General features: G+C 33.6%; 1 protein-coding gene across 2 annotated transcripts in view; it reads left to right on the top strand.

The window, feature by feature from the left end:
- Positions 1-26,226, top strand: part of LOC138314761 (PDF receptor-like) — a 104,290-nt gene extending 78,064 nt beyond the window's left edge. For both annotated transcript variants that reach the window (XM_069255259.1, XM_069255260.1), the window contains 12 exons: positions 388-493; positions 6,379-6,489; positions 10,250-10,413; positions 11,451-11,554; positions 12,007-12,175; positions 18,357-18,513; positions 18,946-19,006; positions 19,416-19,485; positions 19,906-19,997; positions 20,563-20,743; positions 23,472-23,609; positions 24,737-26,226. In XM_069255259.1, coding sequence (XP_069111360.1) covers positions 388-493; positions 6,379-6,489; positions 10,250-10,413; positions 11,451-11,554; positions 12,007-12,175; positions 18,357-18,513; positions 18,946-19,006; positions 19,416-19,485; positions 19,906-19,997; positions 20,563-20,743; positions 23,472-23,609; positions 24,737-24,826 — 1,443 coding nt within the window. In that variant the 3' untranslated portion in view covers positions 24,827-26,226. The remainder of the gene's footprint in view (positions 1-387; positions 494-6,378; positions 6,490-10,249; positions 10,414-11,450; positions 11,555-12,006; positions 12,176-18,356; positions 18,514-18,945; positions 19,007-19,415; positions 19,486-19,905; positions 19,998-20,562; positions 20,744-23,471; positions 23,610-24,736) is intronic.
- Positions 26,227-26,828: the final 602 nt, after the last annotated feature.

The raw sequence follows: 26,828 nt of genomic DNA, 5'->3' as shown, positions 1-26,828 counted from the left end.
TTTTTGTATTTACTGGCATATCAACAGTTGATTCATTTGTGTTTACAGGCATATCAACAGTTGTTTCATTTGTATTTACATATTATCAACCGTTGATTTATTTGTGTTAACAGGCATATCCACCGTTGGTTCATTTATTTGTATTTACAGGCATATCAACAGTTGTTTCATTTGTATTTACAGGCATATCAACCGTTAGTGTATTTTTGTATTTACTGGCATATCAACCGTTGTTTCATTTGTATTTACAGGCATATCAACAGTTGTTTCATTTGTATTTACAGGCATATCAACCGTTAGTTATTTTTTTTGTATTTACTGGCATATCAACCGTTGTTTCATTTGTATTTACAGGCATATCAACCGTTGTTTCATTTGTATTTACAGGCATACAATGGCTCCATCACCGACCCTACTATGGTAAGAAGCTGGAAGGTTGGGAGTGACGAAGATTGTATCAGAAGTCAGGCGGGGCATAGTTTACAACTTGAAGGTCAGTAGACCACAATACAAATACTCTGATTAAAGAAGTCTATCGCTGGTTCAAAACCCCTTATCCTACTAATTTTATCAATTTGTTCTTTACCATGATTGTCCGCCGTTTTCTACCGAATGTGGATCACAAATCAAATATTAACGAAACTCACTTTACATGCGTCATATCGACCTACTCCTTCGGACAAAAACGACTTGAGGGAGGATTTAAACATTTATAAGTTTGTCTGAATATGAATATATTGCTTAAAGCACACACAGAACATCCGGGCACTGCTTCATTGACTACATTGTATCTACACAAGGAGCCTAAAGCAATAAGTCTTTAATTATCTGTAATAATGAAAACAAAGGAGTTATCATTTATATTTTTGGCAGGATAATCTAAAATTTATGATATTGGATAAGTACTGAAACTATGAATGTCTTCAAAGTAATGATGTATGTTTCCTTGTGAATAGGTAGTATACACAGAACTATAAAATCTAATTATGAAAGTTTTATATTGAAATTGTGATGAACAGTGTTATAAGTACCTGTATGAAACATCCTTTGATAAATAACTTTAATGACATATCACAAACAAAACAATGGAATATTTTTCTCAATTATTGTACAAAAGTTCAGGTCCTACACATCATTAGGATAAATCCTGTGTAGAAAAGATAATAATGATTGATTTCGAACAGAATAAACCCGGCTTACTTTATTGAAATACTTCTGAATTATATAGGCAGGCATCTTCTCATATACCAGATGGATACAAACGCTTTATTCATTGAAGAATGTATGATAACGAAAGGAATGCTTAGGTTCTATGAGCATTGAAATAGTAATACAATCAGAAATGCTTTAGTATAAATTAGTATTTATTTTATGGCATTATCTCTGTAATTAGCAACACAGTCTTTCTGATTTATCATTATATATAATAAAATTAGAAAGTGTTTAAAGATGCTCCACCGCCGACAGAGCATAAATGATACCCATCATTTGAACAATAATTGGTGTTTTATCGTGTATCTATATGTCTAAGTAACTCAAAAGTATTCTAAAATAATTTGTTTTGCATTCAGTGAATGCGAAATCAGTACTGCATTTCATATAGGACATAGCGCCACAGTGGGTTTTTTTCGGGATGCAATAAATTATTTTTGATATTTTTACCTTGAAGTAAAATTAGAAGCTCAAACTTTTCAATGGTAGAAATTGTGTAAAGTCAGTAACTTTTGTAACTGAAGAAAAATACTTAATCGCCTGCTACTGTTTATGATAGAGAAAAAATACCATATGTCAGTGGTGGAGCATCTTCCGTTCTGAATTAGCGAAACAGCGATAGTACATATATCTCTCTACATAACACTTTTATCAATTAGGAAAGTACACGTGCCCTCTCGACCTAATTAGCCAAAAGCGTGTCTTCCTTAAGCGTTATCAATGAAAGGCATAAACATAACGCAAATCAGCATTATGTGACAAGCAGCTTCTCGTTTCGTATCGGAAATCATCTAAAAGTACATGACGGCAGTAGCACCATTATTTAAACGAAACGCTAATGCTCTTGGAATCGCGTTTCTCTTCTAAATCCCTGTATAGGTTCTGAAATAAATGATACGTAAAATGATCCTCTTTTATTTGTCTCGTGTTTTTATATTCTGATTTATCAAATTGACATTTCGATGACATGTGTCCATTTTTGTTGTGCTCTAAAGCATTTTAATCTCCTCCGTGGTCATCATTAAAGGCTCACAAAAGGTGTGTATTTTATTGAAAGAAGATTGGCATTTCACAAGAATATGTACTCCTTCAACCGTAAGGAGATATATAACACATCAAAATGCTAATACAATTCATGAGTATGGAATAGTAGTATATTAATCAAACTTCGAAAGCATCAGACATTTGCGTCAAAAAGGCAACAGATACAAATTGTACAAAACTATTCAAGAGGGAGGGGTATTACTGAAAGAATACTAGGTGCTCGTTCTTTTTTATTTATATTTATTTTTATCAATATTAAATAAATAATATAAGAATCCACTCTTGAGAAATATATTCTTTTTCGATTAGTCAAAATGTATTTAAAGCTCTCGGATGAAAGCAAAATATTGATTTCTATTCGCATGGCGTAATATAAAAAGGGGTATTATTTTAATAGCCAAACTTTGTTCATTCAATACTTCCTGACTTTTGTTTCAAATTAAATTGATATATTGCGGAAACCTTCACATGGCCAATAAAATAGTATTGATTTTATGTATAACAGGGTTGACATGTAAGCCTGCCCATAAAATGGAATCTATTTCAAAGTTTTCTTATATGTTATTTTGTGTTTGGATTCCAATTTATACCATGTCTAAAATCCGGTCGATTCGGGAATATGCACATGGCGATACGCCGTTATCAGTTTCAGGCGATAGTTCAAAGCGAGGTTTTGTTGGTTAAATCTCAGACATGAATTATTGAGTGAAAACAATTTTTGATACAATGGATATATCAGTTGTTTGTAATTTTAATGGAGTTATTCAGGGACAATAAAACTGTGATTAGTTTGAACGTTTGATGAATGAAAATATTAAAATAATTCTGTTAGCTTTACCAGGAATTTTAAAAGTTGTGAAAATGTGATTATCTTAATGACATTTTAAGCACCATAGCCACATTGAAACGGACACGTGTCTAAGTGCATAACCGAATTGGTATAGATTTTCACTACGGTTAAATCGGTACAAGAATGAAATTGTAATAGAAAACTGTTTTGGAAACTTGAATAAGCTTCCCAACAAAAATGCTTAGGGAAGTAGTATTATGAAACAATGTGTACTTTTCGGTTTTTAATGGGCTTCAGCAAATTGATGTCTTTTATGTTTATATTTGAATGCAATCAAATACAAATAAATCGATACCTTCTAATTTCTATAAACTATTTTGGAATAAAAGGAGAACATGGTTAGGATATAGTTACCCCAATCTGTATCGTATCCGAAACTTAACAAAAGAGTTGGTTCAGACACTGGAATATGTTAAGGCAGACACTCGGTGCCGTTAGCACCCTGCAACTGCCATTAAAACAATAGCATACATTAGCTTGTTTTTACACTACGATTACATCAGTTTCTGTGGTATGTCCATTCTAGACTTTATTGTATAACTACCATGAGTTATTATATCAACTGAGAAACTGATTTAGACAATATTCCTCATTTTGAGCTAAATCCTTTCTTTTGAAACACATCATTAATACAGGATACTTAAAATGTTAATTTTCAAATTTTAAGTTATAAATTGAATTATATGCCATCCCTCTTTACTTCAGAGAATCTTTTTTTTATATGTTGCTGCTTATAAATACTTGATCTAATAAGCTATTGATTCATATTATTATATTCTCTGGCAAGAGATATCAATTCGCAAGGTAAAAGGGCTCCAAATCACAAGAGAAATACAGGCACGTCTAGTGTCATGTACTATTCTACTGACCTTTGCAGACTTTCCATAGAGATTAAGCAAATTATATCAGTCATGTCAAAAGAACGCAACTGATGTACTTTGCCATTTACTCCAAATACTCGTCTGAAACCTTACAAAATAAACGGCCACGTCAGTTAATACTCTCGTAGATGATAATACCCACTCTACACTTATAAGCAGCTTATATCATTCGATTGCTATGAGTCTTTTTTATCAAGCAAAATAAAATGTCTATTTTTAGAACCAATCAATAGTCATTTTGATTTCACATAAATTGAACTTAAATTATCAATATCTGTGGATGTTTCCTGAAATTACATCTTTTTAAGAGTATTTCTTTTAAAAGACGAAGTTTGTGGAGTTTGTTACTAAATTATAATATATGAAGTTCCAAAATAATACGTCCCTTCCACAAAACGATGATTTGCAGATCTAAAATTTTAAAAATTAAAGCAATGTTTTGATCTAGGTGGAAAAGTTATATAAAGATGGAAAAACGCGATCACATATGCTGCTATTGAGTTTAGGCTCTTAAAATACACGAAAAATAGAATGTGGTTCGAAGAGATACGTTCAATCGGCGGTATCAGCAGTACATATCAATGCAAAATGAAGAAATTGCTCTGGAATAGGAAACATTGCTTTAAGCGAATTCGGTCATCTGATAACATATATTAAGGTAATTGTATATCTTTTTGTTTTGGTGCTTTGATTCATCAGAAAATTGTTTTCAAAATTGCGTTAAAAATTTATGGAATTCTATTCGCCCGTCGTTTGATTACCATTGTAGAAAATTGTCTGATCAATGCTAGCTATCCATATCTTGGTGTGGATTCTACTTCCAGTTGTGACCGTAACGGGGTACTGGCCAGAGGTCGTCTGTATGTTTCGTGGGAAATTTTCATAACAAACTAAATATCTGACGTTATATTTTTTGTTCTTGTTTTTTCTCTTCGATTTCATGTGATATACAAGAAATAGTTTGATTGTCTAGAAAGGAAGTTTTGTATTCAATCAAAGATCCATTTTAATCATATACTCTTTATATAAGACTGTGGTCATCGGGTAGTTACATGTAAACGTCTCTAGCCCTTCACTTGTGGATCACGATTTACATCTTCACATAGGAATGACCAAAGGTCCTTGGTTTTCCAAATTATTTTTCACCTCAAATTCCCTTCACGTTTCTCCAATTTCCCTGCCGTGAATCAAACAACAATATTGTCAAATCAAAGTAAACATCGTGATAAACATCATCGTTAATTTACCGTATCTTATGTAAAAAAATCATTTCTCATGCCTGGTGTGAAAATAAATTGTATTTTACATTCCATATTGGTTATAACTTGGGTTCTAAACTATAATATAAACCAAAGTTTTTTATGGTAATATAGGATCCAGTGAATAACCAAATCGAACACAGGGGCAGCTCTACTGGATGCCCTAGTGACAATTAATTGAAAATTAATTTCACTGGCTATCACCTCTCCACAGCCATTGGTTGTTTATGTTTCATTTGGTCGTAGTAATAGAAATTTGACTCCTAGGTCAGTATACCTCGGAACATTTATCACGACTCTTTATGACTTTGAGGTAATCATAGGGTGTAAAGCATTGTCTAGCGTGGTACCATATATTAGAGTATACGGGTGAGTTTACGAGGTGTGCCATTGCTTGAGTTGTTCTTATTGAATAGGCACGATATAATACAACTATAAACTACGCCAATGTCAGCAAATTAATAAAGGTTTTATGTTCTTATATCGTAAATTACCGTACGTGACTCTTTAATCAAATTCGAATTACGCATTTGGGAAAAAAACAACCCAATTTACCGTCGTTGAAATATATGCTTAATGTATCATAGAAGAAATAAATATGTCTTCAATTAACATCATCTGTTATTAATGACCTTGTTTATGAAAACAACAAAATGTTTTGGATTGAATACAGAAAATCATGTTTTACTAATGTCGAGCGTTCTTCTCCATCAACACCGCGTTATACCCAAAATGAGTAGCACGCTTTATAGCAACAAAGACAATGTTATGTTTGATCGTTGGTCTCTGAGAATCAAAACACAATAGTTCTTTTTCATAACTAAGATTCGTTTCGACCCAGAATAATAATATGATGTTTAGAATACAATGTCATAGCGACTATGTATATTCATGCAAAATATGCCAAGCCATTAAACTATTCTATTCTTTACCCTCCTTTCCTAACTACATTACATGGTCTGTTTTTGCCGAAAGCACACCAAAATGTCTCACAATATGAAGGTATCCATGTTTATCAAAACACTTCATTGAGGCACAGTTTATAGAGACAAAAGATCTCATTTTTGACGAGAGTATACCTTACGTGTGGCTTGAGTGACTTAATATGTTGTTTTTTTTCTGGTACGTTTAGGTGGCGTATACTGCAATGCAACCTGGGATACTATTTTATGCTGGCCCCCAGCCCGGGTGGGAACCGTCACATTTCTGCCCTGTCCACAGTACCCGGGGCTGGACGGAACGAGTGAGTATAGAACACTTTTGTTTTACCTTCATTGCTACCATCTCAGGATGGTAGCAATTATAATCGGTCGCTTTGCATGCCTTGTGCCCAGAGAGATCGGAATGGGTTTTTTTCTTCTGGTTGTCGGGCATTATTCTGAGAAATCACACAAGGCGGCGGTACATGTACTGGATACTATAAGTCTAGAGAGCCCCGAAGGTTTCAAATGTTCGGTGATAATCGTGCAGAATTTTCCGAGATTTGTTTCAATCGTGGAGAGTGCGTGGAACATCTATGTATAGCCTGAATATTAGCTAGTTGATCATTACCTATGTACTTGTAAACACTGACCGTACATGGGAAATATTAGGCTTTACTTATGGTATATTCGTGGAACGGTATGTGTTAAAGTGCTGTTTTAACCGCAATTTTAGACATATTGCTATGTATTTCACTAACTTGTCCAAGTAAATATATATCCGTAGTTCGTATATTAGACGGAAAACTTGTCAGTATTAGGATATGGCCCACTCTATCGGTACCTTTCCGAAACGGAAGTGTAAATTTGTATAATGGTCGTCGTTGTTCTAATTACAACGCGTTATTTGAATATACAGACGGAAAAACATAGATATGAACATTCACTGTTAATATTTAGATTTGAATTTGTTTTGTATTGTAACCTCATCTTAGACCATCGTTATCAATTTTATCACGTTATAATTGTTTTAAGGGAACTTTTTTTTTGTTTCGGAAAGGTAGTGGCCCTTGTATAAACACATGTATCATGACTTGATTGTCGTTTACATTGATGTGAAAGTGTTTAAATAATCAATCTTCAACAATGAATTGTCAAAAGAACTATGTCAGCTTCTGTGTACAGAACAATTCATCAAGCTTTCCTGTAAATGCTTTCTAATACATAATGCTGAATGGTAGCCTTCTTAGCCTTATGGGAAGCTAGTACTTGTTTATAATAATTAAAGAAGACGATTGCTTTCAGAGGATCGCTAAGAACAACTAGAGCTAGCTTATTTACAATCACATAAGAAAATGGCAATAGTTCAGCATCATGTCAATATGGATTCCTTCTGTGTCTGTGGTCGAAGTAAAGCTTAGCTTTAGATAAATGAAACAGCCAGTTGGTATTGAAAAGCTGTAACGTCCATATGATAAAACACAAAAACCTTTTGGCTTGCTGTATAAACATTGACACACTGCTCTTTTACTCAGCTTCATATTATGTTTTCGTCACTGCATGCAAATACAGGATGTCTAAGTATATCTAACAATTATTGTCACGGATATAATAGTCGATCATTGAGATGTATCTGTGGTGCTCTAATCTAAGCCGACGGAAACCTTATCGTTGTCTTCGTTAATATGCAATGGCTTTCAAACACAGTTGTTCTGATTGCTAAAAGCATTGGATACATATTACATCATCTTTTTGAATTACACTTGTAGGATTGTTGGTACCCTAGCTCTCCGTCTCTATATAAACTAATTGTGTTACTTATTACATTATGAGTAAGCGATCTGTGTCCCTGACGAACTATTACGTGTTTCAATATCACGATAAGATGCCATTAATGTAGTGGGTTTGTCTGGTTCATATTCCCCGTAACTGATATTATCGTTTCTCCTGGTTGAGATATCTATACGAGCATAACAATAGCCATACAAAATATTTGTTTATTTGATACGAAATGGAAAATAATGATAACAAAATGTGGACATTTAGAAAATAAGACAAAAACAATTGGAAGGGAAATGCGACAGCCGACTAGGTTTAAATGTGTTGTAAAAATACAATTAGAATCAAATGTTATAAATTATCAATCATAGTTATATGCATTGGTCATGACAAGTCTATTTCAATGAAAATTTCCATTTCATTTTATGTTAAAATTGATTTTTCATAACATTTTTCTCTAGTTAAATCAGTAGGTCCATGTTTTACTTTTATGGCATCTATTGTTTTAAAAGGTTTCAACAAATCAGTATTATATTTCCAATTGGATGTTTCCATGGGGAACACATTAATTTGATTTCAATCTGATTCAGTTTCACAGTCACCTGCGGATTGTTAATATTTTACTCGTTCTGTACAATGAATACAAATCATACAAATATAAAAATCATACACAGACATATTTTGTCAATCTCGCTGATATCCTGTATGGCCAAAATGAAATAGTATACTTGGTAGACATTTTCATTTATCTTTAACAGTAAACTGAAACTCATTGGAATCCAGAGTGATGTGTTACATCAAAGTAATATTAGATTATTTCGAAATTCGAAACTATTTTTTTTCTCTGTAATCAACATTTGATTGTCTGTACCATGTGACGTATCTCGTCGCATCGTGAGATGATAACACTGGTGTATTCCCCTTGTTGTCTGAAACCTCCATCACTATTCCGTCTGGCTTGTCATTGTAACGGATGTGCCTTGTCATAGTTGATCGGGTTATCATTTATCTCGTGATAATTGTTGTACTGACCAAACACACTATGTATGAGATTGATATTGGGCATCTGACTCTATCAGATAACATAACTAAACTAAAACAGCAAATATAGTATCAATGTGTATCGTGGTTGTTATCGTTTTGTTTGATTTTTTTTTATGTTATTCTGATATTTTTTGTATTTCAGTAATTTTTTCAGTAATTGATGGATCGTTGATTAAATCATTCACCTATGCTTGTGATTTTGAGGGAGTTATCTTAAGTGATTGTACCCTTGCCATCCAGCATTTTTCTATATAACTTTACTTCTATAACTATAAACGCCATCAGCGTAACAGAGAGGTTCTAGAAGTACGGAAAACCCACATAGTAATTTTGTTGTACTCTTATAAATGTACAATTTTAATAACTATATGTCTCCCACGCCTGATCGAGATGCATCAATTATAAGGTTTTATATAAGAATAGTTATCAAAGTGTCTTTTGTATTCAGTTATTAATTCAAAAATGAAATTGCAGATGTCTCTTTGGATTCTCTCGTCTTTTCGGTCTAATAGAGGGATTAAATGTAGGCAGTGTAATTCTTAATTATGCATTTCTTAATCGACATTTATTCTTAACACTTTTAGACAATGCAAACCAAACAATGATAAATCAATTGTAGTTAAATGTCTTTGTATAACTCCCTTCGACGATGAAGAGGACATATGTACCAAACGTTGCATAACGAGCATGGATAGTACTTTACATTTAAGAATACATGTACTTTTACAAATTATGAACTAATTAAAATATTGCTTGATAACGCCTGTGCATAATTTTCTAATTTATGGGCCTATAAGTAGATTGGCCACAAGACCCCATATTTTGATATGATTTTCTCAACGAAATTCTAATGCGAAATACATAGTTTAAAAAAATTATTCAGCCAAAGTGATATTAAAAACAAATTCTAGAGACTAGAGGCTAGTTTAACTTATAATGATTTCTTTTGTTAGTATAGAGGTCGGTAACCCTTAAACTTATTTTAGAATGTTTACATGCTTTTCTTTTACAATGTTATAACAATAGAACAATTAATGTAATCTGTAATATCAATTAATTTTTTACGGTGTATAGGTTTATTCAATGTGTGTTTTAACATGTAACTTGTTGTAACATGTTGTCGCTGTTAATGTTGAAAATTATTTTATTTTCCATTGTATTTAGGTATTTTAGTATATATTTTTATGTATATGTATATTGCCCTTTATGTTTGATTAATATGACGTAATAATTATGTTGAGTTGATTTGTCTTTATGAAGAACATGGGTTCAGGAGATGCGGAGCGGATGGACGCTGGGAGGGGAAATTCCCCGGCGATTACTCAAACCCAAAAGGGTATACAAATTATACCAATTGTTACACTGCCGAAGCTTACGATATTTGGAAGAGGTTTTACGCCAACAAGTCGTCAGCACAGAGACAGGTTAGTCTACCTACGTCTCAATACGTATAGCATCCGATCTCCCGTCGATATTGTATTTTGATGAACACTTTAAATTTTTGTAATTAACTAATATGTTATAGTTATGCATTTCAAAATAGGAACCAATATTTCTTTTGTAAAACTTATGAATTCAACTTAAAGTTGGCAATGCAAGTTCGTTTTAAGATAAAAAGGAAAAAAAATAGAGCTTTTATATAGTTTGGAGATGACCTTAGTATGTTGGCTATCGTTTCTAATACAGATGTTGGGCATTTTGCTTTTAAGGCATCTATTTTTCGGTGTGTGTATACATGTCTATATACATATAGTCTTGACAAATCTCATCTCACATTGATCAGTGCGGTAACCTTAAAACGTGGCATTGACGTGAAGATTGTCATTTCTTACAAGATGATAAATTAAAAACAAACCATTTCAGTTTCCACAACTTGATATATATATGTGTGTATATAATTAATCTCCACTTGCTATCAATGTTGATTTCAATATGGAAGATAATCTGAGTGGTCCAAAAAGTGTAGGTCTATTTACTAAATACAACTCCATACACAGATTTGTAGTTTGTATTTAGGCCGGTATTCACACTTAATAGTTTCATATAAATCAATTCAAAATGTTTTAACTATTCAACTCAAAGTTTATATTTTGTATCGGGTTGTATAATGTAGCTTATATAAGGTAACTAACTCGACATTTGGTATTAGATATTTGGTGGTATTGCATAAATCCGATAACTTTTGTAACGATGGCCGATGTATAGGGGTCATGTACAAAAAAGGAAATTATTTTTTTTTATTCTTAGCTCAACATGTTTTAAGGTGCATTGTCATCTTTAATGTAAGATTAAACAGTAGTTATCTTTGATGCATTTTGGACAGGAAAGCAAAAACATTTTGTAACATTAATATAAACAGAAAAAGAAACAGTTTTTGCCTTTGTATATTGGATACAAAATCAAAATCGTGTAGTCGATTGTGGCTAAATACCTTAACAGATAGATTTTATTGTCTTTACAGATGATCAAAGACATTGTGGTTGGTACGAGAACAATGGAGATAGTAGGGCTCTGGGTATCTCTTGTGTCTTCTCTAATATCACTTTTCATCTTTAGCTATTTTAGGTAAGTTGTTTGTGAACTCTCGATGTTTGGTACCTTGTATTGTGACTTACAATTTTGTGACACAGTGGAACTGCCCTTACACTACTCGCGAGAAAAAGCTTGGGAAAAATCCATCATTATCTACAAACCACCAAAAAGAGTAGAATTACACGGAACCCTCATTATTCTCATATTTAAAATTGTGACGTTATCAGAGCTCTGTCTCTCAGATCATTTGGTCATAGCAGTCAACAGTGTATATGCAGCTTAACACACCATACATTTGTGCTGATCCTGCTATGGCCGCCTTTTACGTTTGTAATTGCTTTATATAAAGAGAATGTCATGTCATTTGCCAGTTGCCAATCGGTTATAGTGTTTTTACCCACAGGGAAGATACCAAAATGTTTTTTTTTTATGTTCGGAGGTTAAACTGAAAATAATTTCATGCGTTTACGTAACTATGTTCGCAGGAGTCTTAGGTGTCATCGAACCAGAATCCATCGAAACCTGTTTGTGTCAATCAGTGTACAGACTATCGTTCGTCTCATACTGTACGTGGACCAGTTTGTGGCTCAGGCTGGTGGGCGGGCCACCCTAGGTACCACTGGCATAAGTGAGGGGGCAACCATATTCGAAACTGTAAGTATACATTGTTATATAGAGAATACATGGTTAGTATCGCGCAATACAAGGTTTACTTTGGTGCGAGAATTCTCGAGTTATAAACCTTGTATTGTAAGATACTTACCGTACATTCTGTTTATCTTGCAACTAGTATGACATTCAAACCGAAGAAAATTGCCAGTTATTTACTTGGTTTCGCCCGAAGCGAGACGCCTCTTTGATGCGGAGGAAAAGATTCATTCACTAAATCGAATGAGAGTGTACTACTTTTTACTGTCGTGGGAAATATATAAGCGCATTCACAAACAGTATAAGTGATTTATTCGGTGGGTACTATCACTGAATTAATAGAAAAATACTCAAAATAATTATTACCAATCAGAGAATTACTTTACAATGAATACCTTTGCCATGAGCGAAGAAAAAGACGACACTGCCATGCGAGATTTTCGATATCGTAATATTGACGTCATCCCGTGAATGTGACGTCACGTTTAAGCTGGACTGAATGACGTTTCATTCGCCGAAAGATTCTTTATGAATCTAACTTTATCGTGGATCCTGGAGTATAAACCATATTCCTGTCGCCACCTCATCTTTTAACTTTTAAAATGCTTTGGTTTGACTGTAATTAAAGAGACCACAAACTATTCTCCTCATTTACCGTATATTAAACAACAACTACATTGCTTCTAGTGCATTGTTGCTCTTGTTTTACAGATGGCTCACAATTGTGTCAATGACACATCGTGAACTAAACTCATTTGAATTCCCCCGCATTAACTATACCATATATGTTATCTGCTTAATAATTCTTGTTATACATGTGTAGTTATCATTCCGTAGACTACAAATCATTGTCATTGTTTGTTATTGCAGCGTTTTCTGTACCTTATGTAGATTTCTCAATAAATCATCATGTTAGGATCATCGCATTGTTTGATAGATTGAAGTTGTGTTATACCGACAAAATACTTTTAATACAGGGTCAACAACGACAACAGTTTTCGTGCCAACTCCTTCTACATCTGTTACATTACACCTTTATCTAGTTTAATTATCAACCTGTTTTACTGTAGTACACTTAGCTGCGCCCAACTATGCCGAACAATTTCGTGAACATTGAGCGTTTACAATGTACAATGATGTATAAATGATCTGCTACGTCACATTTCCGTAAGCTGAACTGTTTCCTGCTTTGTTTGTAGCACTGTCACTGTCAGTATAATAGGTAATGTTCTGTTTTGTAGCACCGGTTTGTAAACAGTATGTCGTACAGATTACGTTTTAAGTTCAGTTCCCTAACAAGTACCATGGTACACATACGTCTACAATTGCCTTTGGGCGTCGTCCAGGTACTGTTACGTTGCAAAGTTTAGTAATTAGCTCGCATATTCGAAGAATAGAGGGAGCTAATGTTGTCACCCCGGCGTCGGCGTCGGCGTCGGCGTCAGCGTTGGCGTCCCATTTCATGTTTAAGTTTTTGAGCAAGTTTCTGTTTCGTCAATTGTTTAAGCTTAAGTCATCATAAATGTTTATGATTTTATTTTCCTAATGTGTATGGATGCTGAACGTAATAATACAACCAATTTGGGGCCCTTTAGGTGTTTTTTGAGTCTGTTAATTTGTCATATTTCCATGTTAAAGTTTTTGAGCAAGTTTCTATTTTGTCAATTGTTTAAGCATAAGTCATCATAAATGTTTATGATTTTAATTTCCTAATGTGTATGGATGCTGAACGTGATAATACAACCAATTTGGGGCCCTTTAGGTTTTTTTGAGTCTGTTAATTTGTCATATTTCCATGTTTAAATAGTAAATACTTGAACATCAACTTCTTCTGAATAGGCGAGCTTTGCTGTTCTCCAACAGCTCTTGTTTTTATCTATTATTGTATACAACATGTCTCCTGTACACTGATAAATCGAAAACAGATAAAAGCGAATAATATCAGATTTGAAATAAGAAAGACTGGAATAAAGTTAACCTCTCTCTCTCGAAATGAGAATTTTGAAATTTTCGTTGGAAGTAGAGTAGACTTCTTACATGCAATAAAACACAATTACACTTGGTTGTAAAGAAAGCTAATTTGAATTTTAATCAACGAACGTCTTCTTTTTAAAAATATTTAATTTTAATTTTCAGCACGGGGAAGAAATAAGTGCGATTTTATTATTTCGAAGTGTGGTTAATATTTCCTCTATTCAGTTTATGGGTGTTATGGAAGCACTGAAGGATTCAACTGTTGATGTAAATCAGTATTTCAATGTTAAATACTATTTTAATGTGGCTAAGTAATTTAAGTTTCTGCAACTTAATTGTCAGCCTCGTATCATTCCGAGAAGGATCGATGTCCAACTTTGGCATTTGTAATGCACTACCGTCGGAAAAATTCATCCCTTGGAACTCCCTATCCTCCTTAAATACTAAGACGAGGGTTAAACAGGGCTTGGTAAAGGACTGTTTTTTTCTACTGGCATTGCTAAGGTACACCAGTGGATTTGGTTAAGTATATGTCATTGTAAATGACATATCCTTTGTGTCATATAGTTCCCTGAGAGCTCCACGTCTGGGTAGTGACCGTCGAACTAGCCCTAGTGAGGCCCATGTGGTGTCTGGCTACTGACCGACCAAGTAGCTCTCGTGTTACCGATTTTGTCTAGGCTGATTAAAGTATCCCTAACGCTCCACTAACGTTAGATATGTCAATTACATGTATGACAAGTTTGTCATCGCGTAGACGATTGTGCTGATAACACATCCCTAGTGGTGATTATTCCTATATATCAGAAATTCAGAAGATGGATTATCTAATATTACTCCTACACAGTGGCCAATATATAAGTATTCGTATGATGTAAAAAGATAATCATCAAACTAATAGATCAGCGAAAAAATAACTTCCGGTAATATAGTAATTAGTAGATTAAACATATTAAGATACCTCTTCGAACTTGTGATTACTTCAATGTTGTAAATCAGCTAGTATGTAAAACAGAATACTTTTATCGATGATATTATTCAAATTTAATACAAAAAAAAAAAAAAAAAAATCACGGGGTAAACAGATGATGTTAAGTGATGAGATGATACAATTCATTGAACATGACCTAATTTATTCACGTGACCCAGCCAATATGACCCTATGATGTAACCATCTTAAGCAAGTCGTGTCAAGATCCACATGTAGTACATGTACTAAGCATCAATTTCAAGCTAACAAATCGTTTACTTTCTACTGTTTTCAAAAAGTTCTTAATACTTAAAAAATGCTGTGTGTGACCTACTTATTGATTCTTTCATCAGTTTTCACTACAAACTACAAACCCAAGATTTGTCGGCAAAACCTGCTAAAAATATTATTTCTATTCTAATAGCCTCTAAGGCTTTAAAAATGAAAATGTGAATTGTCACTCTTTGATCATTGATCTCTGAAAATACTATGAGTCCAGAAAAAAAATCGGAAGCATACAATATGCAGCTGACCCTATGGTATATTCATGCAAACTAGTTTGCTTATCACTGAGTGGCCTTGAAATGGCCAAGCTACCCGTCCTTTGCTTTTTAGCCCACCATTATCAGATGGTGGGCTATTCAAATCGCCTTTCGTCCGTGGTCCGACCGTCCTCCGTCTGTCTTTCCGACCGTTCCGTCAGTCCGTTCTCTTGTTACAACTCTTGTTACCACTATTCCTCAGAAAATGCTATACTAAAGGGGTCTTTTTCGAATTTGATACAAACCCAATATTTGTCGACAAAACCCCTTTTTGTAGTCTGTGGTGTATTTTTGGTGTATCTCTTACTTTGCCGAGAAATTTAGTCTACCTCAAAGTGCTGCTAATTGCCGAAAACACTGAAGAGTATATAACATTACATTGAATTGACAACGGTACACTTGACATCTTATCTGAATTTGATTTTATAATAAAACTTATATTTTAAACATTAGTAAATAGCCATTGGTATAATGCATACAGTTTGAGTGCTTTTTACATCTTTGTAATGCACATTTTTAGGGAACTGCGAGCTTAATACAAATACAAATATAGGTCTTGTTTGTTTGTTTGATTTATTAACGTCCTATTAACAGCTATGGTCATGTAAGGACGGCCTCCCATGTATGCGTAGTGTTGCGTGTATGTTGTGCGAGGTGCGTGTTTTGGGAGACTGCGGTATAAACAAATCACAAATTAATATGCACGTGAACATGCCGTTCTCGACACCTGAATCATTTTACAGTCTATCAGGCTTGACTGTGTTACTAGGGGCAATGTTCAATTCGAACAAGTATTACGACGTGGTAATCTGTATGACAATCTATTGAGAGGTGAATATAGGCAAACAACCCAAGTATAGCAGAGTTGCTTGGGCTATATGATGGCAAAAATTGACATCCATCTTTGTAGCCCTAGGTATATTTTTTTTTTAGATATATCCGATTGAATAGTTTAAGTAAGTTTAAGTTTTTATTGTAATTTTATGAATATGATTAGTTTTAATTGTAATTTTTTCTCGTCATTTGTTAATTTAATAAATGGCATATTTCAATTTCAATCGAAGTCTAGTTTTATGTCTTTACCTAGGTTGTAAACAGAACACATCCTTAATTCTATATAGGTATTTGATTGATGCCTTGTACATAGAATTGTTGATCAAGGTCTCATCGGTTGTAAGTTTTCTCTTAATCCAATTGTTGTGTTTGGAAAATTACTTATATCAAAGTCAATTCAGTCAAATCGGTTGATTCTTAATAATAAATATTAACAAACACATAGCGTTGATCGCAAACATATGAACCTCACATTACACACTGATTGGAACAAGTGCGTATATCATGTAACGTAAAGTACCTATATGATTGTCTTTGTACGCTCTTTTAAAGATTTACATTAAAAACATATTTCTGTAGGTTACTCAGACCTATTTATTTGATAACTTAATGTCCAAGAAAAAATATTTATTTCCGATCGATATCAGTTGAGATTTCTATAGATTTAATTTTGATACAAAGTCGTAAAAACATGAGCTACGACTGCACTAATTTTAATAAGTGATATCATTGAAATATTGTACCAAAAATCAACATACATAATAATAACCAATGTACATTAGTTAGACATAGTTCATCATAAATAAATATGTCACATGTTATATAACTGGGATGCAAAATATAAAACATCCTAACAGTTTTCATCCATTATTAAATGTGAAATTATTTTTCAGCAATTAACTGAAAAATCGCATGATAAATGTTAAGGTCGTATTTCACATACATATACAATTGGATGGGAGGAATCATCAGATAGCAATTGGATTATGACCTTGTATTTGTATTGAATTGCCAAACATTTAGATAACAACAGATACTGAACTATTTTCAGATTACGTATGGTCATTGTCCTCAAGACAAGCTATTAGGAGATATAAGCGTTGGCCAGCAACTAGATATCCATCGGAATAACACATTAAAACATTGTGTATAGATTTGTCCTTGACGTAATGAACATATGTTTTGAATTCTTCGCCGTAGACCCGCCTAACTACTAATTTTCATTGCGTTTGACAAATCGTAAGCTTTGTTATTCGTTTAGATCTGTTAATGTTCTATTTCGGTTGTGATTTACACTCTAGACTGACAGTGTGTTCTAAATATATAATTTTGTGACCTTGAACGACACTTTCTGGTCATAATCTGTGTAAACAATAGGCGATAATTGTATTAAATATTCCTCTTTATAGAGGCTTCATTTTTATATCTATATTTTAGAATGGCTACAAATCACACTACGCTCGAACACATGCAAATTAACAAGCAGCTGAAGAAAGTTAGATCCGGGACAATAATATATTCAAGTCTTATTGTTTTTATTATTTTCATAGAGACAACATAGTTTGCTTGTGTGGTGGTTGTTTTTAATGATGTCCGAATTTTGCGTTATATCTCTTTGCAATCATGCCAAATGCTATTTTTGCAAAATAGCCTTGTGTAATGTCACATACATAGTTTAAATAATCATATCTGTTAAATCAATTACATTTTGCTCTTTTGGGATTTAACTTTAAAAGAGAATTTTGTAACTTTCAAAATAAACATTTAAAGATAATATATATATATATATCATTTCTGATACTAGAGATCAAGCTAGATAAGCATATTTATATATTAGTACTAATTGTCTCTCCTTTCTATTCCTCAGCCCGTACTTTGTGAGTTTCTGTATGCAATGATAGAGTACACGAAGACAGTACAGTTTATGTGGATGTTGATAGAGGGTCTCTACCTACATAATATGATAGCCGTGTCTGTCTTCTCTGGACGTCCTAACTACATCGTTTTCTACCTAATGGGCTGGGGTAAGTAACAAAATAATACAAACAATCGTTATTTATACACAGAAATGATAGAAAAGATAATAATCCACGTATACCGAGAAACAAGACCAGAGGATTCAGAAGAGAAAGAGCTTATTACGACGATACCCGATATGTTAATCTAGAACAAATATAGGTCAAGTAATAAAAACTGAGAGTCAAGTTGTTTAAACAAACACAAATAAGCATACATTACCGCATATAAGCATACCTATTGCAGCACACATTAACACTAAGAATATGCGTACATTGTATGCTATGTTATCTGTACAAAAACATTAATGATGGCAATATATCATGTCTATTAAAGGTTGCTATAGCATCTTGAGTGTTTATAGAAATAGATTTTAACCGAAGCCAAAATAAGCTTGGGTCATTCCATAGGTCATTTACTTAATAATTTTGTCTTCTTAGGTATTCCACTTCCATTTACAATTAGTTGGGTGGTAACCATGGCGTTTAGTCATACAGCCAGGTAAGTAGTAATGTATACAATAACTCGGTTCACCCGACGGGTGATTGGGTGGTGTAGTGGTTAAGCCGCTCACCTTTCACCTAGCCGGCCGGGGTTGGATCCCTGGCATGGACGTGAAAAGGTCAGGGGTCACCTGCCCGATCACGTGGGTTTTCTGCGGTCACTCCGGTTTCCTCCCACACTAAGACCCCTCGCGCGCTTACATCCGGGCCATCGAGAGTGATTTATATAAGTTGTATAACTTGTTTCTCAATCGATGTAAAATAAATAAAGTTTATATATAACGGACGTATCATTATATAGAATACTTGGATATTCATTTGGTATTCTTTGTCTCTATACACGGTGTGCGTATTTTTTTCACATTTATTTCTATATTGATACTTATTGTCAGGTATATATATTCCAGATGTTGGTTTCCGTACTATTTTCTGCCTTATTACTGGATAATAGAAGCTCCTAGAGTCGCAGTTATAGCAGTAAGTATGTTTATATAACCTACGTTCTTGACGCATATGGGAACTTGACTAGTATCCTGACAATAAGAAGAACAATGCAAAGAATCATTATGACACTCATTTTATATGTCTGTATATTATACACATATGTAGAATCGTTGCTGCATCTGATGTTTTTCTTTTACCGTAATCATGTTCACATATAACACTATCCAATGTATTTAAATTTTTGAATTTGAATTTACTTTGAATTTATTTTGCCTTTTATTTCGGATTATTAATATACTAGCTTTATACCGTTTTTACCTCATTATGATCAATGTATTTACACCTAAGAGTATCTGGAGCTCCATTCGTTCAGCATTTTGTCTCTGACAGGATATTCACATATCGACTTGTATGAATACACCATGTTGATAAAAGTATGATTATATTTTCCAGGTCAATTTATTATTTTTACTTAACATAATACGTGTCCTGGTGATAAAGTTACGACGAAGTCAAACGAACGAGCCACAAGTAACTAAGGTCAGGTAGGTAGAGATGCTATTATAACACCGATACACAGTGGTCAAGTCGAGTGTCATTCTATGTTGACGTAACTGGTGATTTACAGGCATAAACGTTCATAATGTTATCGGGATAAACAGCATTGCTGGACGAATTATTATCGCAATAAAATCAAAGACGGAGTCTATGTTTGCAAAATGAAGATTGTCAACGCAAGTTAAAAAAACATGCATTTGAGTTTAAAAATAATAAATATATCTCAAGAAACATTTGGTCCTGGTAATGACAGTGCCGTAGCCAAAGTAGTAGGTGGCCATTTACTCTTTACTCTGCCTGGATACCAATAATCTGACACAACACATGGAGCGAGTATTTATTTCAATCTCAAATACACATATTTTAATTAGTATCGTCAGACCTACAGTATATACATATGTAATTATTTCACAGCACTAACATAGTTTCCTAATATTATCCGATGTTTATCATAATTATTTTATTACTCTAAGGTATGATGAAATAAATGACATAGAAAAAAAGATAATGAAGTAATGTATCAATAACCTTATCTAATGATGTACTTTACAGGAAGGCGGTGAAGGCTGCGCTGGTGCTCCTACCGTTGCTAGGGATTACCAACTTCGTCGTTATGACGGATCCTCCTTCAGATGACGTCATCAAATTCGGGATCTGGTCCTACACAACATACTTCCTCGTGTCATTTCAAGGATTTCTAATATCATTACTCTACTGCTTTCTAAACGGGGAGGTAACTGCGTTCTACACTACTTGATTTTCTTTAACAGCCAATTGAATACTATCTGCGATCATGTTGTCTTTATCAAGTGTTGGAAAACCAATAAGGATATATGCTAAGACCTTGCGTATAATTATAAAATAGCTATATGGAATTAACTCAAAATGATAAAAGAAGCCTTTGCATTTAATGTATAGTAGAAGTCGGCATTAGAATAAGCATCTTCAGTGGGATGTCGGCTTGTATAAGAATGCTGTGAAGGCCATCACAACACTCGATTTTCTTGTGTTAATTATCAAACAAAGTGATAATTCTTAGGTCAGTTTATGATTGATTTTATGATGATAACTATAAATATACCTTACCAAACATATCGTTCTCTGATTCTTTATACAGCAGAATGCGCTATTATCATTAACATTTACATGTATTTTACATGATGTCTATAGGAATCAGAAGCTTTTCGTTAGTGAGAGGTTTGTATCGTGATGTTTGAACTTCACTTTTAATGATAAAGAGTGCTAATAAGGCACATCATGGCAGCTAATACAAGGCACTATCGAATCAGCATGGGGAAACAATGGTGGCTAATTAAGCGCATGCTATTCTGGAAACACCGCCATGGTAGAGGTAGCTACGTATACGATAACCAAAATCGTGGTAGGTTAAAAGAGCACCGGGTTGTAAATGTCTATAATAACGTCGTCAGAGCTCCAGTGATTTTCATTACCGTTGATTAGTCATGTTAGGTGATTAAAATGACCTGAGGATAACCTTATGTTAAAAGAGTCCTGAAATTATATCATGTCATCAAATAAAGTTCGCTCAAGTAAAAGACAGCAGTGGTAAAAACGGTATCATACGTCAGCGAAGTTTCATAGCATTGATTTATATAGTCGCCAAACCTCAAGCTCATACAAAGGTTTAGACACTAGATGAAAATAACAAAGGAATAGTATTTTGTTTACAGCATAATATTGAAATCATTACATAACATTGTATTAGGTTTTCTTAGCTCTTAGGTTTTCTATGCTGTATTTGCATATCAAAGAGTTACTTTTGGTTTGATTGTTAGGCTATTTGTTTGTGCGTTACGTCATGTTTAAGGGTAAGCGTCACAATCGATACATAAACACCTTACCTGTAAATATGTGTAGGGCTGGTTTTAGCAAGCAAACATGTCAACTCTTCTAAGCTGTATTTAGAGGTTTCACAAATTTAACTTTCCACACAAATGAATAAAAATCCTGATAATAATCCGTCCACATATCTCCATGTATGCTATCGTACCCGATGTACTCGACTGGCCACTTGCACGTGACCACCTGCCCCGAACAAGTGACGCTTCCATATATAAACTACCAAAGGCACACACGTGTACAGGTGCGTGTAATATCTAATATGTTGAAGTGTTTTATTAGCTCGTATTTGACATATTTTGGGATCTAGCTGACATTATTACTTCAATGAGAACTTGTCAGGTGAGTGCAATATTTATATTTAGTTTGGCAATTTTATCTCCTATTAGAATTTCCGTGTCTGTTTACGTTATAATCAAAATGGATCTCGGCTATTTGTTTGTGCGTTACGTCATGTTTAAGGGTAAGCGTCACAATCGATACATATACGCAGGGGTAGCTACCGCAGTAATGTGCAAAGACTAATATATATCAAGGTAGAAACGTCGTGTAAAGTAAATAATTTGTTTGGTCAGGTACAGGACACGTTAAAGAAGCACTTATGTATGAAGTCTTCGGTGCGGTGGGACACTTCCCTAACTTCAATAAGGGTACACCCACCGTCACGGCAGGATAAGGTAGACGGAAAGTAGTTTTGCGCATGCTTGTAGCCACATTGTCGCGAAACCAACTGCAACGCACAGCGAATTGTCTGTTTTTCAATGTTGTGAACCTAATTGCGTTTTTTAGTTTTTCCTAGTTATTTTTTCTATACTAATATATGTTAGCCTGTGGTAATCCTCCCTAAAAAGGATATTATATATGAGATGAAAACTAATTCAGCAGGCCATTTCAAAAACCTTACCGTGTCAAATTCCCAATTGCAAAATACAGTGAAAAACATTGATGAAAGATGTTTTGCAATGAAAGCATGTAGTGATGCTAAATAAGGATAATAAAAAAACATTGCCCATCCGTTTATATATAGTGAACGAACCTAAACAGGAGCATATCTCCTGAAATATAATATTCAATGGTACTAAATCGGAATGAAATAGTTATTTGAATTTAAACACTCCAATATATGCAAAAAGATGTTTATGCGATTTCATTTCAATTAGATGTTTCGTCAACTTACACAAACGAATACCCAATAAGGTAATTATATTATCTTTGCTGTCGACTAAAAGAACAGCTTGTGGCCAGTTTCGTAATCAAAATGTGCGGACTTTTAAATAATTCAAACTTACCTATAATCATTTTATCATAAGTGAATATTGCTATCCTCAACCGATGGCCAATTTTAATGTTTTCTTGTCTTTGAATATCCTCTTTTATATTAGATTTATGTAAGGGTTGATAAAAATGTGATCATTTAATAACTTTCAATACACAAAAATGCTATTTATTTCATCCTTGAGTAGTGACCCTTTTGATTTATCATCCATTCCGGAATGTTCGTAGCAGCTTCAAGTGTCATGCAAAACTACTTTTCTCTCCCCCTGTCTCTCAATAGAAATTGACATCGCCTGATAGTCACGTGTTGCATGTTCCTTACTTAGGTTCAGCTAACTCTACGAAAACGGTGGGAGAGGTACCGACATAGTCGAGTGGTGCAATCTGCCAGCTTTAGACGGCTCAGTCGCTCATTGTCCGTCTTCACATCGATTACTGAGGTCCCGAATACCTCAGTCAACCAGGTATTATCATGTGGCACACCAGTCTCACAAAGTATCACAAATACCAAAGATTAATGTTTACTTCTAACTCACTCAGTTATTTCCATCTTTTCATTCTAGAGACAATTTTCCCTCTGAATATTCGAAATGTTTTTCGTGAATCCGAAAAACGTATTGTTATTGTCACTCACATCTTTTTTAAAAGAGGGAACTTATTTGTAGTGGTTCTCTAAACTAATTTTATTTATGTGAGGAACTCATTTCTGATTTTTATTCTTTTTATGTGCAAATTTCTGCTCAAATAACTTTCCCTTTAGGCTACCATTTTACATCTCCGTCCAAAGTGTTTGATATTTATTGGGCAGGTATGCTATAATTTATCTTTCTGTAATTAAATGAGCATATTTTTGCAGAAAACTTTATTGGATTATCTCCCTTTGCCAACAAATATATATCAGTAGTGAAAATAAACCAATATAATCTATTACCCTACTTTTGATTATGTGGCACATTTATGATAATGATCAAATGATCTTATATCAAGTGCAATCCCTTTAAAGTTCATGTCATCAACATACAAAACCACATGATTACCATTGTATTTTACTCAGTGGAACCAGAAATTGGAACACAGCTTTATCTAACATTATAGTGTCATAAGTCGACGACTACCTCCTTACAACAGTTAGCTGTTTATACCTTGTTTGCATTTTATCTAGATTTGCTTTTATCTTCAATTAGCAATTTTAAATGCATGATGATTATTGAATTTCACCAAGTTTGTGTTTCTTTCTTCTTCTTGAATGCATCTTGGTTTTTGTCATCTAGCACACTTGATTAGTTTTTATGCATTTATTCCTGTTTTCAACTCTACATTTTGAAAAATAAGCAGCAATAAACTTAATATTAACAGATGTCGAAAATGTATATGCTTTATGAGGTGTGTTATTTCAGAATATGAACATATTATTATTATCACAAATATGATTTTCTCCTAGTTTTCTAGTGATCGTGTTATAATCTTAAATATATTATAGATGTTTATTCTTTTTTATAACCAGAGCTTGTTCCAAAACTGCTTTCATTGAGATCAGACTTATATCGCCATTTCGCAATAATATATGATTTTATTTGATTTATTTTTGCAGAATCGACGCTCATCAGCCCTTCCGATATCAAATGGCAATGTTGTTCCGCTTCTGCGCGGTATGATCGTGCGGCGAGAGTCCCGGATGTGACGACAACTTTTGCGGAACGATATCATACCGATTCGTTTCGTACGTTCCAGATATTAGGAACACACACGTGCTTTTATTCTGAGACATTTCCTTTCGAACAAACTCCTTATGATAATGAGGATCGACTGTTGGAATGTAAGCACACTGATCAATTACATGTGACATGATTTTGACACCAAACAAAATCCTTGAAGACTAGAACAAGATATAAGTATGAGAAGAGGATTTATAAATCCTAGTCCAATGAAACATGTAATCATATAAACAGATAAAAGTTTAACTGACGTGCGTTAATGTGTGGATTCGTATTCATATGCATTGAATTGCTCTTTTCCGTATAGGAAGGAATCTACATAAGATGAGCAAATGCACTATGGATAATCAAAAGGACAAGCTGAATCTTATCAAAGTTGTGTATTTTACATTACAAGAACAATTTAATTCAATATAATACAAGAAATGATTCAGGAGGCTTTCCGCTTGTGATTCGTTAATGCCAGGATTATGGTGATGATATATTGTAACGAAGACAGCTTTGTTTACAGAAGACCAATGCCACATTTTAATACGGATTTGTTTCAATATATTATAGGAATACTAGCCTATTCAGTGGATTTGATATGAAACACATGCCTTCGCATACCCGGTTTTGATCATATTGGTTCTTCATTTTCTTTAACTTATTTCAAATAATAAAAGTATGATTTCTCTGTAACTTATTTCAGACCACCAAAATCTTATTTCTCTTTAATTTATTTCAAACTAGTTATATTATTAGCACCAAGATAGTATAAAAGCTCTTTATTCACCTAACAACTAGTCCTAACAAAGAAATTTCGGCTAACGTTCCTTTTTCATGGTTCATGTTTTGAAGTTTGTGACGAAAGATAAATTAATTTTTGTATTAATGTTTTATGAGAGTTAGTTTCAATACCAACCCTTTTCTGTCGGACAGCTTGTTTGTTATTTGTTCTTCCTAACAAGTTATTGCGAATCAATGCTATAATTATGTCTTATCCTTTTCATAATATTCTCTATTATTATGTGAAAAAAAGATATCATATGTTCGAATTGTAACATATCAGCTATTAATAAAATTTAAACGAATAAGCTACAAATACACTTAAATAATTGCTTTATGCCCTAAATGTGCATTAAAATGTATTTTATAATAGACGTTTTCGTTATGTCAGTTGAAGTTGTTTATTCTTTTGATGAATTTTGCATATTGAGTTACGTTTCAGCACTTTGTAAAAGCAATTATATAATCAAGCAATAATATGATGATACAATACCTGCTTTGCAACTTCCTGGTGTCAGTAGGAACGCTTTTATCTTCAATTATATAGTTATGTCACGTTTTTAATTCAAATAAAGTCTTGATATTATTCTTTAATAATTATTGTAGTTTTTGTGTTGTTACTTGTATATATCAACAAACAAACAAACACACCGACACATGAACCCTATTAAATATCTACCGATTAGATTTACATTCCGCGCTGTTATTTTGTATGTAGAAATATTTATTTTAATATCGACTTGTGAAGTTAAAAATATATCTAGTATTGTATAATTATGATCGATCAAATCAAATGTTTATTTCTTTCGACAAGTGGTGTAATATATTATGCTATCTCGCTAACCTGTACGAAGAGAAGTAATCAATTAATTTATATAACGCGTGTCAACATCGTTGGAGTAGTCTCCCCTAGACTTACAGTTAACAGGCCATGTTTATTGTTTTAGGTTATCATCATGCATATTTACATGATTTGGATGTTAATGGTGAACCTCGTTCTGTATGTTACATCTTTGAAAAATCACTATTAATTAGAGTGCACAAATACACAATGTTCAACTTCTCTTTTTATGAATAATACGGAAATTGAGTTCTATACATAAGTACAGTTTTGGTCATCAAACGACTCCCAGCTGACACAGAAAGACAATCAAACAAAACTCAATTTAAGCAACAGTGCCAGCATCCCAATTGATATGG

This window comes from Argopecten irradians, chromosome 2, assembly GCF_041381155.1.
Source record: "Argopecten irradians isolate NY chromosome 2, Ai_NY, whole genome shotgun sequence".
Taxonomy (NCBI): Eukaryota; Metazoa; Mollusca; class Bivalvia; order Pectinida; family Pectinidae; genus Argopecten; species Argopecten irradians.
This window is presented reverse-complemented; position numbering and strand designations above follow the sequence as displayed.